General features: G+C 42.5%; 1 protein-coding gene across 1 annotated transcript in view; it reads right to left on the bottom strand.

Moving 5' to 3' along the window:
* Positions 1-1579, bottom strand: part of LOC103373325 (homeobox protein unc-4 homolog) — a 4966-nt gene extending 3387 nt beyond the window's left edge. The window contains exons 1-2 of the mRNA XM_008303188.1: positions 1315-1579; positions 512-687 (exon numbers count right to left, since the gene is read on the bottom strand). Coding sequence (XP_008301410.1) covers positions 512-687; positions 1315-1579 — 441 coding nt within the window. The remainder of the gene's footprint in view (positions 1-511; positions 688-1314) is intronic.
* Positions 1580-14749: the final 13170 nt, after the last annotated feature.

Raw genomic sequence — 14749 nt, 5'->3', positions numbered from 1 at the left:
AATAATAAATGTCTAAAATTAATAAGAGCACCACTACTATTTATCTATTTGAAAATATTTGAAATCTTTAAATCAACCACGTAAAAGTATAGAAATAGGCACAAAATAAGATTTTAAAGAAATAAAATAAGAGCAGGGTGGTGAATAAAGCAAAAATACTATCAAATAAGGTGGACATTTAAAATGACGGTGAAGAAAGAATACTGTTTACTATTTTCACCCCCTGGTTTGCTCAGTAAATAGCCTTGTTTTTATTAACCCATAAATCAATAGGTTGCCTACATGCATAATTCAAAAGAGACTCTTTATTGATGCTTTGATAACTGACAAATAGCTGCCTCAGTGTGGGGAAGGCCTTCCTGGGCCAGGACAGAACACTGTCTTATGGATGAACGTTACGCTGAGATTTACTGAAAAATCAGAGCCGTAGTTCAAATAAATCAGAGAGGAAACGCCTGAGCTTAAATAATGTTTCTTAAAATATATATAAATGTGACTTATTCGTCTTTACCTGAACCCTGGACTCCACGAGGTCCAGCCGGAGCGCCAGCGCCTCCCGCATGAACACATCTGGATAGTGGCTCTCGTTGAAAGCCTTCTCCAGCTCCTCCAGCTGCCACCCGGTGAAATTCGTCCTCGTGCGCCTCCGTTTACAACCGGGACTGTCTTTATCCGGGTCCCCCGAATCTGTCGACGTTTGTGTGTGTGTGTGTTTGTGCAAGTGTGTGTTTATGAATGCGTGTGAGTATGTATGTGTGTGTGTGTGCGTAAAAGAGAGAGAGAGAGAGAGAGAGAGATGTTCATGCTACCAGATTTATGGCACAGTTGGACTGCAAATTTAACCCAGTTTAGTGAAAAAGCTGAAGCTGCCACACGTTGCTTTTTAAACATTTTGGTGCCACAGATAAATCAGGTCATAAATACTACGCCTACCAGCTACTTTTGGAAAATTTAGATATTTAAGAACATTTCATAATAATTGTGAGATCCAGTTTTACGCATTAATTACGCATAAAAACAGCATGAGTTGTTGTTTTTTGTTTTTTCCTGCAGCGAAATTTTTACATTAAAATTGTTGGAGCTGAGCCTGTGCTTGAACTTTTTAATGTGTTTTTATAATTCATTAAGCTCCAGAACTTTTAAACGATACCTTTTTCTCTGTAGACTTTCTCTTTCAAAATCTCTCCTCAAAGACTATAAACAGTTTTCTCAAAGTCTGATAAAATAGTCTTCTTTGGCCATAAAACACTACAATTACCCCACTTGTTATCACAGGGCATTGTTTCCACAGGAGACAAAAAGAGGCAGGCCTACCTGAGAGTTTGAACTGCTGACTGTCGGGGGAGAGCAGCGGGTTGGAGCTGACCACCGAGGCCGAGCAAGAGCCGTTAAGTAATCCGTCTATAGAGAAGGGCACGGCGGCCGCCGACTGCAGCTGGTGTCCGCTTGCGAGCTCGTAGACGTGCTGGTGATGGTGGTGGTGGTGGTGATGGGGACCGAGCGGGTACGGGAAGCCCACCAGCCCGCCCAAGGAGCCTCCGAACTGGGCGTGAGGATGCTCGAGTACCCGACTGTCCATGCTCGCCCGGGCTGCGGCGGGGCCGAAGTGAAGATGCAGAGGGAGGCAGTGTGGCTGAACATGCAGTCAGGGAAAAAAAACAAAAAGTCAGGGAGAGGAGGAAGAAGCGGCGAGGAGGAACAGGAGGGAGGAGGAGGAGGTGCGAAGGGAAGGGAACCCAGGCAGACGGCCGTCTCCCGCGGCCACGGTGCGCTCTGGAGTGAGGCGGCGGAGACCGGGCGATGGGAGGTATTTCACGTTTACGGTCCAGCCGAGATGTCAACCCTGCTCTTTCTCTCCGCGAGCCAGCTCATTAGGACTCCTCCATCTGCTCGCGGGACCAATAAGAAACGTTAATCGCCCCGTGACGTCAGAGACGCGGTTAATGGAGTAACGGAGAGAGAGAGAGAGAGGGGGGGGGGGGGGGGGGAGGGAGGGAGCGTTTTTCTGTCCGGATCGATCACTAATTACACCTGGCGCGCTCCTTTAATTCAGCCCTGTCAAAACAATGAGGACGAGGCTAAGCTGGCGTGTGGAAATAGCCAAGTGATTGATAGGCCGACTCCATTAAATTCTCAGGAATATAACCTGTTATATTTTTTTTTAAGGGGGAAAAAAACCTGCTTTCTTCTAACTTTAAACCAATCTTCTCTCTCCCTCTGTCTTCCTCTTTTACGCGCCATCGTGCATGCGTGCGCGCTCCCGCCTCATATGTATGTGTAAGTTGTTTTTTTTTTTTTTTCCTGCTTTACAGGGGCATTCAGGGGCAGATTGATCCAATAACAGCGCCTTTATCATCCCTCCCACCCTCCCCTTTCCTGAGCTGTCACATCGCATTTTAAACTACAAGCCTCTCTCCATCTCCCCCCCTCCCTCCCCAAACACACACACACCTCCCAACCCCTCCATATCAGTGTGACCAAAGCCAAACCCACCGCATTCATTATGTCTGCTTTTCACCTGAGCAGCTTACACCAGTGTTTAGATGTAAAGTGGATTGCAACATACACTCTACGTTCCAAAAATCCAATACTGGCACAAGCAGACCTCACTCAGCCCTAACTGAGCATGTGCAGGATAAAATGGAATCTGGACAGGAATCCTTTGCAACTTTCTGAAACCAAACCAGAACAAAAAAACACTCTCTCATTATAAAGCATATTGAAAAGTTTTGATTAATAATAACTCCTGTAACAAAGCTCACAGAATAAAGACATAAACCCTCTGTCATTAACATTTATATCACGGAAAAGAATTAAATTTATGAACCAGAAACAAACTAAAATCATTTCACCTCGTGGTCCACTTGGTAGCTTTTCTACAGCTGTTAATCACTGGTCTTCATCAGCAGGCAGTTTGTCCAGCTGTCGTGGAAATACAGATGTTCAAATTAAGGAATCATAATAATCCGCTCTGGCTTAAAAACTGAGTTTCAAAGTTCCCCCTGTGAGCCTTGAAATGGCAGCGATGACAAACCAGTTTTATCTCCAGATTATAAGATTAAGATTTAGATTAAGACCATGGAAAGCTCCACAACACCTACGAATCTTGAGCAAAGACTTGTTTAGACAAGAGAACTTATCAAATGAAGTCAATTATTAACTAATAATATCATCCACCCTCTTAAACTCTGGAGGGATCATTCTGGTTTCTTTTGAGCAACATGCTCCTTCCAACAACAGGTAAGGGTAAAGAGCACTTGGAGGTATGCTTTTGGATTGTATTGGTAGAAAAGTTAGTAGCTGTATGAGGCGGTGTATCACTGAGTGTCCAAAATCACAGCTCCAGAGCACCACTAGTGGTCAAAATCTGCCCCTAAAGTGAACAGAAGAATCAGTTAAAGACCGTTCCTGTGGAAATCATTTTACCTTATTACCATGAACACACTGGGGTGTTTTTTTTGTGTTTTTAAATATATGTTAGATGACGTATCATTTGCAAAATAAGAAGTTAACATCATGACTGAACGTTATCACCTTATAACTGCAGTGTACTAAGGACAGACTTCCAGAGATTCATACACAACTTGAGGTGGAGCTTTCTGTAATATTGTTCTCCTCAATATCAGTTTTCAACTTAAACATGTCTGGCCAGGGCGCTGCTATAGCTCACCTGGTTGAGCTGGCGTCCCGTGTGCAGGGCTACAGTCCCGATGTGGAGGTCATGAGGTTGAATCCTGCTCATGGCCCTTTACCACACGTCCTTCTCCCCTACTTTCCTGTTGCTCTTTCACTGCACTATCCAATAAAGGCACCAAAAAAAAAAAACATGTATGGCTGAATTGCCCCAACATTACATCTTGTCATTGTGTAGTGTGCAGTAGTTTGAGCAGAGTTGTGCTGGTGTGCTGGAGCTGCAGCAAGAGAGGAGGGTTGGGGCGGAAACAGGCGTGGGACTTAACAGATGTGCATATTCTAGAGGAGGCCACACTGCAGAATTCCACTGAAGTAGGGATGTTTAATAATATCGGCCCAGTATTGGTACAAAAATTTAATATCTGTCAATGTCGTGTTTTTTTGCTTACAATTAAATAATGTCTGGATTTCACCAGAGATAACTGGCATGCAAATGATGAGGACAGGAAATGTATAATGTTACCTTAAATTAGTTAAATAGCCCACATATCGGAATCGGAAATTTAGAATTGGACAATATCGGCATATTGGATGCTGGCAAAAAAAGCCAATATCAGGGCTTGAGCTCACCTGGTTGACCCACGTGCAGGGACTGTCGTCCCCGATGCAGCGGCCCTGGGTTCGAATCCCGCTCATGGCTGTTTGCTGCAAGTCCTTCCCCCACTTTCCTGTCTCTCTCAACTGTCCTATCTAATAAAGGACAAAAAATAACTTAAAAAAAAAAAAAAAGCCCATTCCAAGGCAGTAAGGGATGATTTTTTTGTGGATTTTTTTTTCTGTCACTCTTATACACAGCTGAGTTTTTAGTGTTTTAATCACTAACTTGAGACTTTAACACTCATATTTAAATGGTTTTGCTTTTTCCACTATGCTTAAAATGATGCCTCATTAAGCTTTGCACTATGTTACAATGAAGTCGTGGCCTTCTCTTAGAAATTACACAGTAAGAAAGTCAGCAAGCACAATAACACCTACTTATCCAATAACAGATGATTGTCTATAGAAAAACCAAAGGCTGCACAATGCCAGAGTCAGAGTTGGATTTTTATACACTAATTTAAATACCTCCACTATAGAGCCACCCTGACTCACAATTATATTACTTGTGAAACATTTACATACCGATTTGAACAAGAGGTCCATTTGTGCCTGCTGCAAACGCTTAAAAACATTAAAACGACTTGAGCTTACAATTACGGATCAAATCAGTCAGACTGCTTGGTCACAGTTTACCTCGACACTGAGCGGTGTGTGCTGGTTCATTTGACTGAAAAGGTAAAGCTGTAATATGAAAGCAGGCTTACTGATGGGACACAATATCAAGTCAAAAATGGACAGTCATCCATGCGACACAGTACTTTCACGTTGTCTTTGGATAACCACAAAAAGCCGTGGATTGCACGGAGACGCAGCAGCTAACAAATATGTATAGAAGAAACACGAGCAAACCAGGGTTAGTTGGCACTGCTGGTGTTAAGTCAGCCCTCATTGTTGCTCCGTGACACTTTAAAGAACCTTCCAACAACCAATTATTCTGTGCAGCCCAGTAAAATAGACACTAATATAAAGTAGTGTCTGTAATCATCTCTGAGAAAGAGCACAAAAAAACCTCAAATCACATCTAATAGTTCTACTGCTGGAACCACTGAAGTTGAATAATTTGGGCTGTTGGGTCAAAACATTCCGACCACTGAATTCACAGTTGGTTTTCTGCAGTGACGGGGACGGGCTTCTGGGAGACATCGAGAAGGAAGGGAACACTTATTTTTTTAACAAGCATTTCGTTAGACATTCAGGTAGGACGCACAAATTTCTCTTCAAATTAGCGTTAACATTCATGTTGATAAAGATGTTGTTGGATGCAACATTTCTTCTCATTAATATTTCTGCACAGAGGTGTATCTATCACCTCTGTTTCTGTCTCTGGAGCTACAGAAGTCTGATCAGCTGTTACACCAACCTCCTGTTTGTTGTCTGTTTGTCTCTGCTATCTCTATTCTTATTCTTACCCCAGCTGGTCGAGGCAGATGGCCGTCCTCCCTGAGCCTGGTTCTGCTGGAAGTCTCTTAACATTAAAAGGACGTTCTTCCTCTCCACTGTTGTAAACATCCTTGCTCAGGGGGGAATTTTAATGGGTCCAAACCTTAATTGTTAAATTAAAAAGGTAATTTGGTATTGCATATAATACTGTAGGCTCTTAACCTTCATATTTAAATTAGTCAGGTTCATTGGTATCATAAATTTCTGTTTTGAAACCACTTCAGCTCAACTTCTGTTATTTAAAATGTACTACAGAAATAACTTGATTATTCAATAACTACAGAAAAACATTTAAGTTGCAAATATGTAATTTCCAGCACTGCATTTTTAGTTAGCAGGGTCCAGACTTAAACAGGACTTAAAACCAACAACAGATTACCTGACAAACCAGTCAGCACTATGTTGAGATGTAGGAGGTGTTTGGAGAAACAGAGTTCCCAACATCTTCTTACTGCAGTTCATGGAAAAACAAGGAAATGTAACAAATTTATTCATGTACATGTGCACGAATTTTCCTTTTTTTTCATATGCATAGATAGAAAAAACAAAAATATTAACTACTTGCCTTTTTCCTACTATTTTGCTTCAATATCATCGACCAACACGAAATGCATCTTTGAAATCATTGCCTCACTTCTGCATTTTTAGCTTCTCGCCTGTCATTTTATGCAGCTTTGTCTACACTGAGAACAGATAGCCAAAGCCGACAACATTTTGTCGATTGTGCCGCACACGTCCCTTAACTTCAGGGTTGGTGGTTCAGTCCCCATGTGGCAGCACAGCCCCGGCCTTCTGCAGCCACCGTGGATCTGTACGTGGTCCTGGACAAACCAGGGATTTTAGTTTTTACATCTTTTTACATTTAGCTAGCAAGTCAAGGGTAAAGTTAGAAGTAGAGGTTGGTAGAACAGCAGTTTAAAACAACAGCCCTGAACCAGAAACGCTCTACACTTCATATTTCTTGAGTTTTTGTTGTGCAGGCATTAAAGACTTATTTCGAAAGCTGTGCTGAGTGACAAGAAAAACGCGTAAATTCATGTTCATGTATAAGAAAAACAGAGATTCATTTTTGGGATCATTTTACAAATTGCAACGAGACAACAATCCCTCAAACAGGTCCAGAGACACCTTTAGCGGCTCTGTGAGGCTGTAAGAGAAACAGCATCGAGCTAAATGCTAACATTTCGTGCTAACATGATTTTCCACAGATGCAACATTTACCCTGTTGCACAAATTTTTGATTATTTGCCGAGCAGCGCTGAACACAAAGTGCAGCCTGGGAGAATTAAAATACCGTTCGTTGCACACATTCGACGACAAACAAAAACTATCAGGCAGATTGAAAATTTTACCGGATGATGGCGCCAAATCAAAACTCAACGCAGGTCTTTAAAATTATTCGACTCAATCGTGTGCGGGGACATACATTTCATGGCAATCCACCCACTAGATGTCAAAACATTTCACTTAAAACCACAAATATCAACCTCATGGAGAATAAAAGTCAAGGACAAAGGTGAAACCGTTGAGTTTTATTCGTTTGTCCAAGGCAACCGACACTGCAGTTTTTAAAAATAAATAAATAAATAAATAAATTCAGAGCAGTCTCTAGTGTCTGTCTGGTGGAGGTTAGAAAAAAAAAAAAAAAGCAAAGATGACTGCAATTAAAATTTCAAGTTATCCTATCGAGTTAAGGGTCTGGCCTAATGCGGGGGAAATGGTGCTCCAATTGAAGTGTGCATTGGAAAATGGAAAATGAAAGGTTCTGAAATTTACAATCATGGCACAGGCCAGGAGCAACCGGGTGTCCAGGTGGACATCTTTGGGGAAGCGATGGCGGGAGAGAGAGAGAGAGAGAGAGAAAGATTATACATATAAATTGTAAACGGTGTCGCAGGGGCCAAATCTTGCCCGAGGCGGTGACTGCTTCATTTTGTGTTAAATTTCTTGACAGAAAGCCACCCGCGTGCTGGTGAATACTGAATGGTAATCAGAGCTGCTTGAATAAGTGCCTCCCCCTCCCTCTTCCATTACTGTGAATTAATTCGACTTTATTTATCCAATTTCGGGAGCTGACAGAATGTTAATTTGAGTTGAGATTTCTCTCTGCTGTTCTGCCTGTGACCCGTAGCCCTGGGATTGGCGTGTTGTAATAACCTGAATCTTTCACCAGAAGCTCCGATAATTGTTACCTTATTAGCATGTAAATTGTTTAATTAATATTATTATGAAGAACCATATAATCCCTCCGTTACTTGACCCTGAGTCCACACACGAGCAGGCTTTCTGCATTTCAATGTCTGGCTTTTTTAAATGGACTCTTTAATGTCGGCTGGTCGTCGGGCTGCTATAAACCCTCTCTCCCCCCCAGTCTTAGTGCAACTTTGAACGGCTTGAGAGGCGCTTTTCATGTCACCCCTTCTCTATCTCTCTTTCTCGTGCTCTCTCTGTTTCCTTTTTATTTCTTTGCTGCTCTTTCTGATGTGTATTTATTTTCCTGCTGCCATTTTTGAACATCAAAATCCAACGCCTTCTTGTCATTTGCTTATAAAAGCTCTTTTTTTTTTCCAAGCCCCCCCTCCTCCCTCCACCTCCCTCCACTTTCCCAGTGGCTGTGCGAGCCAAACACATGCAGTGCTCGATGAAAAGCAGCCCTTGACATGAGGTCCTAAGAGACCGCAGCATTTAAATTCGCTTTTCTTCCTTCCTCCTCCTTTTTTTTTTTTTTTTTTTGCTGGGCACGAGTGACATTGTCAGATGCTAGCTTTAATTAACTTGATAATAAGATGGGCGACTCACATACAGGCCAGGGTTCGGCTTGCCTCGCCTCCAGCCCTCCTCCCCTCTCTCATCTCTCTGCTGCTGAAGCTGCTCTCAGGGAAGAAAAGATAAAAACAAAACAAAACGCTGGTCTCCACTGAGGTGACTCAACTCACAGCTATTGTCATCTCCGATCAGAGGCAGCCTGTGTTGAAGGAAAAACACCTAAAAACATCTTTAATTTGATCGTAATAGACGTCAGAAGGCCCGTGGGAGTGACGGGGGGATCTCCAAATACAGAACAGTCCAGAGCTGATGAGGGAAATTAGACATAATTAGGATACAGTATACATTGCTGCTAATGCCTCCTTAAACCTCTTTAATACTTATTATAAAGGAGGTTTAAGGAAAATATTCACAAGGTGGTGCCAAATATCAATATTTGTACTAGAACATGCACGAGTCCCACATCCAAATTGTCCCGGCAGAGTCACGACTTCATGACTACTCATGGCGGCACTTGTCAAATAAATGAGGCTAAAAGAAACAGAAGTCACAGAAAGTCACGGGGACGATGGTGGAGCGCAAAGATAACACGAGAAACAAATCAGAGAGCTACTTAAGTGAATGAACACTATATTTAAACACAGTCATAATGATAATACGCTGTGACAACATAATGCAGTGAATAAATACATCATTTCTGCCTGTTTTTTTCCTTTTAGGGGTAATTTTTCTGCTTTGGTTACACAGATATTGTGATGTATTGTAGATGTTTGGGTTGCAAGGTGGGGCAGTGGTTAGCACTATTGCGTCACAGTTAGCAGGTCGCTGGTTCGCGTCCCTGTGAGGACACCCGGGATGTTTCTGTGTGGAGTTTGCATATTCAGTGTGGGTTCTCTCTGGGTTCTCCGGCTTCCTCCCACACAGTCCAAAAACATGTTGAGGTTAATTGGTGATTCTAAATTGTCCGTAGGTGTGAATGTGAGTGTGCTTGGTTGTCTGTCTCTAAGTGTAGCCCTGTGATAGACTGGTGACCTGTCCAGGGTGTCTCCTGCCTTCACTCTAAGTCAGCTGGGATAGACTCCAGCCCCCCACGACCCTAGTGAGGAGTAAGCAGTGTATAGATGATGTGTTGTAGATGATGGCCTTACAAAGTGTTGAGTATCAAATAATGGAATAGTTTCAGCTTTTTGCCAATTTAGGGGTTTTATATTCAGTTACAAAGACTTTGTCATGTATCGTTAATGACTGCTTTGTGATGTGTCCACTGTTGTTGTGGGCGTCATATCATGATAGTATCATAAATTAAAGGTCGACAGTTACATGTCGGCCTCCTACACGACATCGCCGCTCATATCGAACACAGAGAAACACAGTTCTTCTGTTGGTGTTTCTAAAAGGTTTGTAGTTTTGTGCTTTAGTTACAGGATATAGCAGCTGGTTACAGACTGGGCTGCAGCAATGTGTCAGTGTTTTGTTCCGGAGGTGTTTTGATCACAATGGGTGAAAATAGCACAGGATTTCTGGAGAATTTAGAAGTTCTGTTACTACTCAAACTACTTATCTTTAAATGATGCATTATTACGGTGTGGATGTCTGTCTTCATAGCAAGCATCTGTTTGGTAAACGTGTTTCCTGGCACATGCATCGGAACATGATGTGTACCATCAGTGGCCTGGATGGAAATTTACGTCACATTTCCTTGTAAACCTTTGCAGACATGAAAGCATGAAGTAAACTTTACTGCACTTTGAGTGTTGCTGCATAAGATATCTACAATTACTATCTAGTCTGAATAAAATATTTGTGTTGTTCTGCACTGCTATGGTGACACATTCACATAGTTATTACTCTAATCAGCGGAGACCTGTGTGTATCCCCTAAAAACAGAGATTCAACAGGAAGTAACTGAGTTCACTGTATCACTGTAAAAATTTGTCATGAATCATGCAAGAAACTCCTGTACAACCAGTGGTGCTCCTTCAAAAACATATACAATAAAGCTAAAATAGATCCTCCATTAAAACAACCTGTAGAGATCACTTTAAAAAAAAAAAGATCCTTTATACCTTCTTTTAATCTGGAACCTTTGACTTCTCAGCCTTTAAGAACAGAAGATTTCAGATCATTGAACATCAGTGCACGATAAAGGCTGTGATCATCGCTGTGGCAGGATTCTGAAATGACCTCTGTCTAGGTCCAGGGAGTCCAGGTTCAAATCCCCCAAAAAAGTCATTTGCAGCAGCTTATCACAACGGCAGTAGACACGTGGTAAGTGTTTGAAAAGCTGGATTTTTTAGGGGGCCAATTTTTTCCCTATTAGACCACCTTTACAGAAAAGATTTTACTTTAGGAACATCAAACTTTGACATCATATTTCCATATATTTCAATAAGTTGAACATAACTACATTATTGATTTGGCAGCAGCGGCACAAATTAGCAGCTACCCAAATAATCCCTTCACCTTCCTGATCACTTCTGGATTTGAATTGGTTCTGTTTATTCTTTGACAAGGATCTCTGCAGGTATCTACTGCGCTGGCTACTGTGAGTATGAAACAAAGCACGATACTATAACCTGGATTTAGGAGCAATCCTTTCCAAAAAACTTACAGTGAATTAGCAGAGAGCTAGGCTACTGTGTAACCTGGATCTTTCGTTCTGTTACTTAATAATTAAACCACATCTGTACAGTGAGACTGTGAAATGGACTGCCCAGTTAGAGCAGCAACCTTGGAGACAGAACGTCTGAATTGTTGTAGTTGTTTGGGACGAGCTTCTTTGTGGTTTCACTCTGAGCAAACAAAATCATTTTTCTCACCTTTTGATGGCACTGTTAGTCACTTCGTCCGTCACTTTGGTCTGGACTGAAACAGCTCGACAATTACTGGATGACTGCAAGGTGGCTCGGTGGTTAGCACTGTTGTCACGCAGCAAGAAGGTCGCCGGTTCGCATCCCAGTGAGGACACCCAGGATCTTTCTGCGTGGAGTTTGCATGTTCTCTGCTGTCTGTCTCTAAGTGTAGCCCTGTGATAGACTGGTGACCTGTCCAGGGTGTCTTGGGTGTCACCCCAAGTCAGCTGGGATAGACTCCAGCCCCCCCACGACCCTAGTGAGGATTAAGCGGTGTATAGAAATTGAATGGATGTTTCTGTGGAAGATGAATCGTAACGACTTCACCTGACCAGAAGTTGACATTGTTGTCTCTTAATGAAATATCTACACAAACACTGGATGGTTTGGCAATAAATCTGCCACATTTATGTTCCCAACAAGAACAACTTACAAAAACTCTGGTGAGACCTTAACTCTTCATCCAGCGCCACCATGTGGTCAACAGTGAAACCAATACTTCGGCTTATCGTCGCATATAAATCGTGGCATTCCTGCCAGCTCGCAGATGTATTTTTGTGAAGTGCCGATCAGCAACCACTAAACCTGCCGGGTCACAATGTTAACTGTGAGCAGCTCAAAGCACCGCTGAGCCTCACAGATGGGCTGCAGTCTTGTTAGATAATCTTTAGAGGCAGCGATCACTCATTCACCACACTCCATCAGGACAGACCGGCCACACAGTTTGCCACGGAGACATTCGTTTACACATGTGCAACTCTACTGGAGGAATTCTGGGGGTTAATCTTTGCTCAAAACCACCTCAACCTTGGGTCCTGAAGGAGGGGCTGAGTTTCGGTCTCTTACTTCCTCGCCTATTCATCCTGCCAGTCCCACCTCTTCGGTGTTTGTCGACCACCACAGGTGCCACGCTGTCAGAGGCGCACATATAAGCTCCACTTGTGACCGCCCAACAGCAAACAAGGCCCCAAAATAAATCCATCTTGATCTTTCTATTTCAAAGTTAACCAGAGTTAATTCGAGAGCAGGTTTTGGATTATTTAAGGTTCAGGTTAGAATTTATTTGATTATGATATTTATCTTGAAGCTTATTTCAGACTTTCTTTCACGTGTGTTCTTTGGTCCAGAAAGAGTTCAGCCTGGACGGGAACCAGGTGAAGTTACCTGAAATCAAACAGAGAATTCAGAAGATGCTCCCAAGAAGGCCTGAGAAAGCTAATTTGTTTGGTGTTTTCTAAAGACAACACACATTAAAAAAAGCCAACCTTTGACCATGTAGGTTACTACACACAAGCCTGAGAATCTCCTTTGAGCCACAAACCCTCCAATAAGCCTCTTGAGAGAAGGAATCAAGTCATATTTAGTTTTTAATTAGCAAAGTAAGGTGAAGCACTGGAGAGTTAATTACTCAATTACTGCCTGCAAGTTAATTTTTAACTATCTGAAATGAAGTCAGTCATTATTTAGTCGATTGGTTGATAATTAAGAGTCTAATCTAAATTAATTGTTGGGAGACGGTTTGTGATCCTGCAGTGCGCTTTGTGCTGCCTTAAACCAGGAAACTAGATGCGATTCCAATTAAAAGTGAAGGGATTTAATGTATTGATGTTTTGTTTTTTTTCTTCTTCCTCCCCACAAATCTTTTTTTCCTGACACATAATGGAAGCTTTGATAATTTAGAAAGGGAAAGAGCCCATTTCCAGGCGAGTGCGTTTCAGCTCCTGCTCTCCACGCAATTAGAAACTTTCCCTCCATCTAATTATGAGCGTAATTGTGCCTCTGACAGAATATCAGGAGGAAATGCAAATCGTGGTTAAAGTTATTTTCTTTAATTCACCTCTTGTTTGATGGATTAAACGTGATGCCTTGGAAATCGGGAGTCCATCAAAGCCTCCATGTGTGTACATATGCGCGTGTAACAAAAGCCAAACTTTCTGTGGCGCAATAATTCCATTTCAATTAAAACTGACTTATCACCTTTTCCTAAAACGTGCTTAATATGCCAAAAATCTTCGATGCTTGAAAGAGTCCAAAATGCCATTTTAATTGTTATCAGCGAGTCGGATCTCCCCCCTCCTCTCCCCTCCCCTCCGCTCTCTCCCTCTTTTCTCTTTCTTCTGCCCACCCTCCTTTTTCCTTGGCTGTCTTGGCACAAGCCGCACGGAAATAGACCTAATTAACCCCCCTACCCCGCAGGGAAATCCGCTATGCAAATTAACATTTTCAAAATGTAGTAATTTGAGAAATGGTGACGCCAATTTTTCATGCGCCCGCTCCAAGTATTTGCATATACATTTAGCAACCCAATCAATAGCTCGCTCCTCATCTCTTGATCATCTGGAGCGCGCTGCCGTGCGTGCGTGTACGTGCGTGAAGGAGGAGGAGGAGGAGGAGGAGGAGGGTGTTAAAACAAATGCGCGGATCTGAGGGGCGCACTGAGGGAGAATGGATCGGCCTCCTCGGCCACTGGCTGGCTGCTGGAGCCCAACAAAACCATCTGCTGGGAACGAGGAGATGGAGGGAGAAAGTCACCCCTCTCCCTTCCTCCCCTCCTCCCCCCCAAAAGAGCTGAGCTTAAAGCCGCTCTGTAAACGAGGAAAGATGTTTTAATTAGGAGGCAAGTTCACGCGCATCTCATTTAAATCACTTTGATGAATGGCTCAGTCGGAGCGGCCTCGTGCGCACGGACACTAAATGACTGATGCTGTTTGAAACAAAGACCTTTCCTCTGCTTCATGCTTTTGTCTCCCAAACCTCATGATTCCTATTTAAGATATAAACACCATTTCAACTCTGGATTTAATTACTCCAGCGGCTCCAAAAGTCTCCATGTAGTCGAGTAATCCAATGACCCAACAACCTTTGAGTCACTCAAACAGCGGGAACATCCAGGATCAGGAATCAGGTGGATGATGGGAAAACAACTCAGCTGCACATGTTTATTGTTGATTTACTCAGTCTGCTAATGATAGATGTGTAAATGCAATATATGCTCTTTGTTGTGACACATGATCAAGAGGTTGAGGCCTTGCACATATCAGGGACACTATATTTATTTTTAGCAGCAGCAGTTTTTCTCCTGTTTGTTCAGAATTTGCTGAGCTAATGACAAAACATCTGTCTATCTGTAACTATCTATAATCAAAAGTTCATCCTCATCAACTTTTTACAAGTAAGTCTAATATTCCTGGGAGCTTCAGTTTAAAAAAAACAACTAAACTTCTCTTTTAGGTTCTTGAAGATGTTTCATCCAAGATGCTTCTTCAGGTCTGAATGAACTGAACTGGGCCTGAACTGAAGACGCCTCATGGATGAAACATCTTCAGGATCCTTAAAGAAAAGTCCAGTTGCTTTTTTGTGATACGGAGTCTCCTGGAGTTATCAAAACCTGGAGAATC

Source organism: Stegastes partitus, unplaced genomic scaffold, assembly GCF_000690725.1.
Source record: "Stegastes partitus isolate 25-593 unplaced genomic scaffold, Stegastes_partitus-1.0.2 Scaffold1954, whole genome shotgun sequence".
Taxonomy (NCBI): Eukaryota; Metazoa; Chordata; class Actinopteri; family Pomacentridae; genus Stegastes; species Stegastes partitus.
This window is presented reverse-complemented; position numbering and strand designations above follow the sequence as displayed.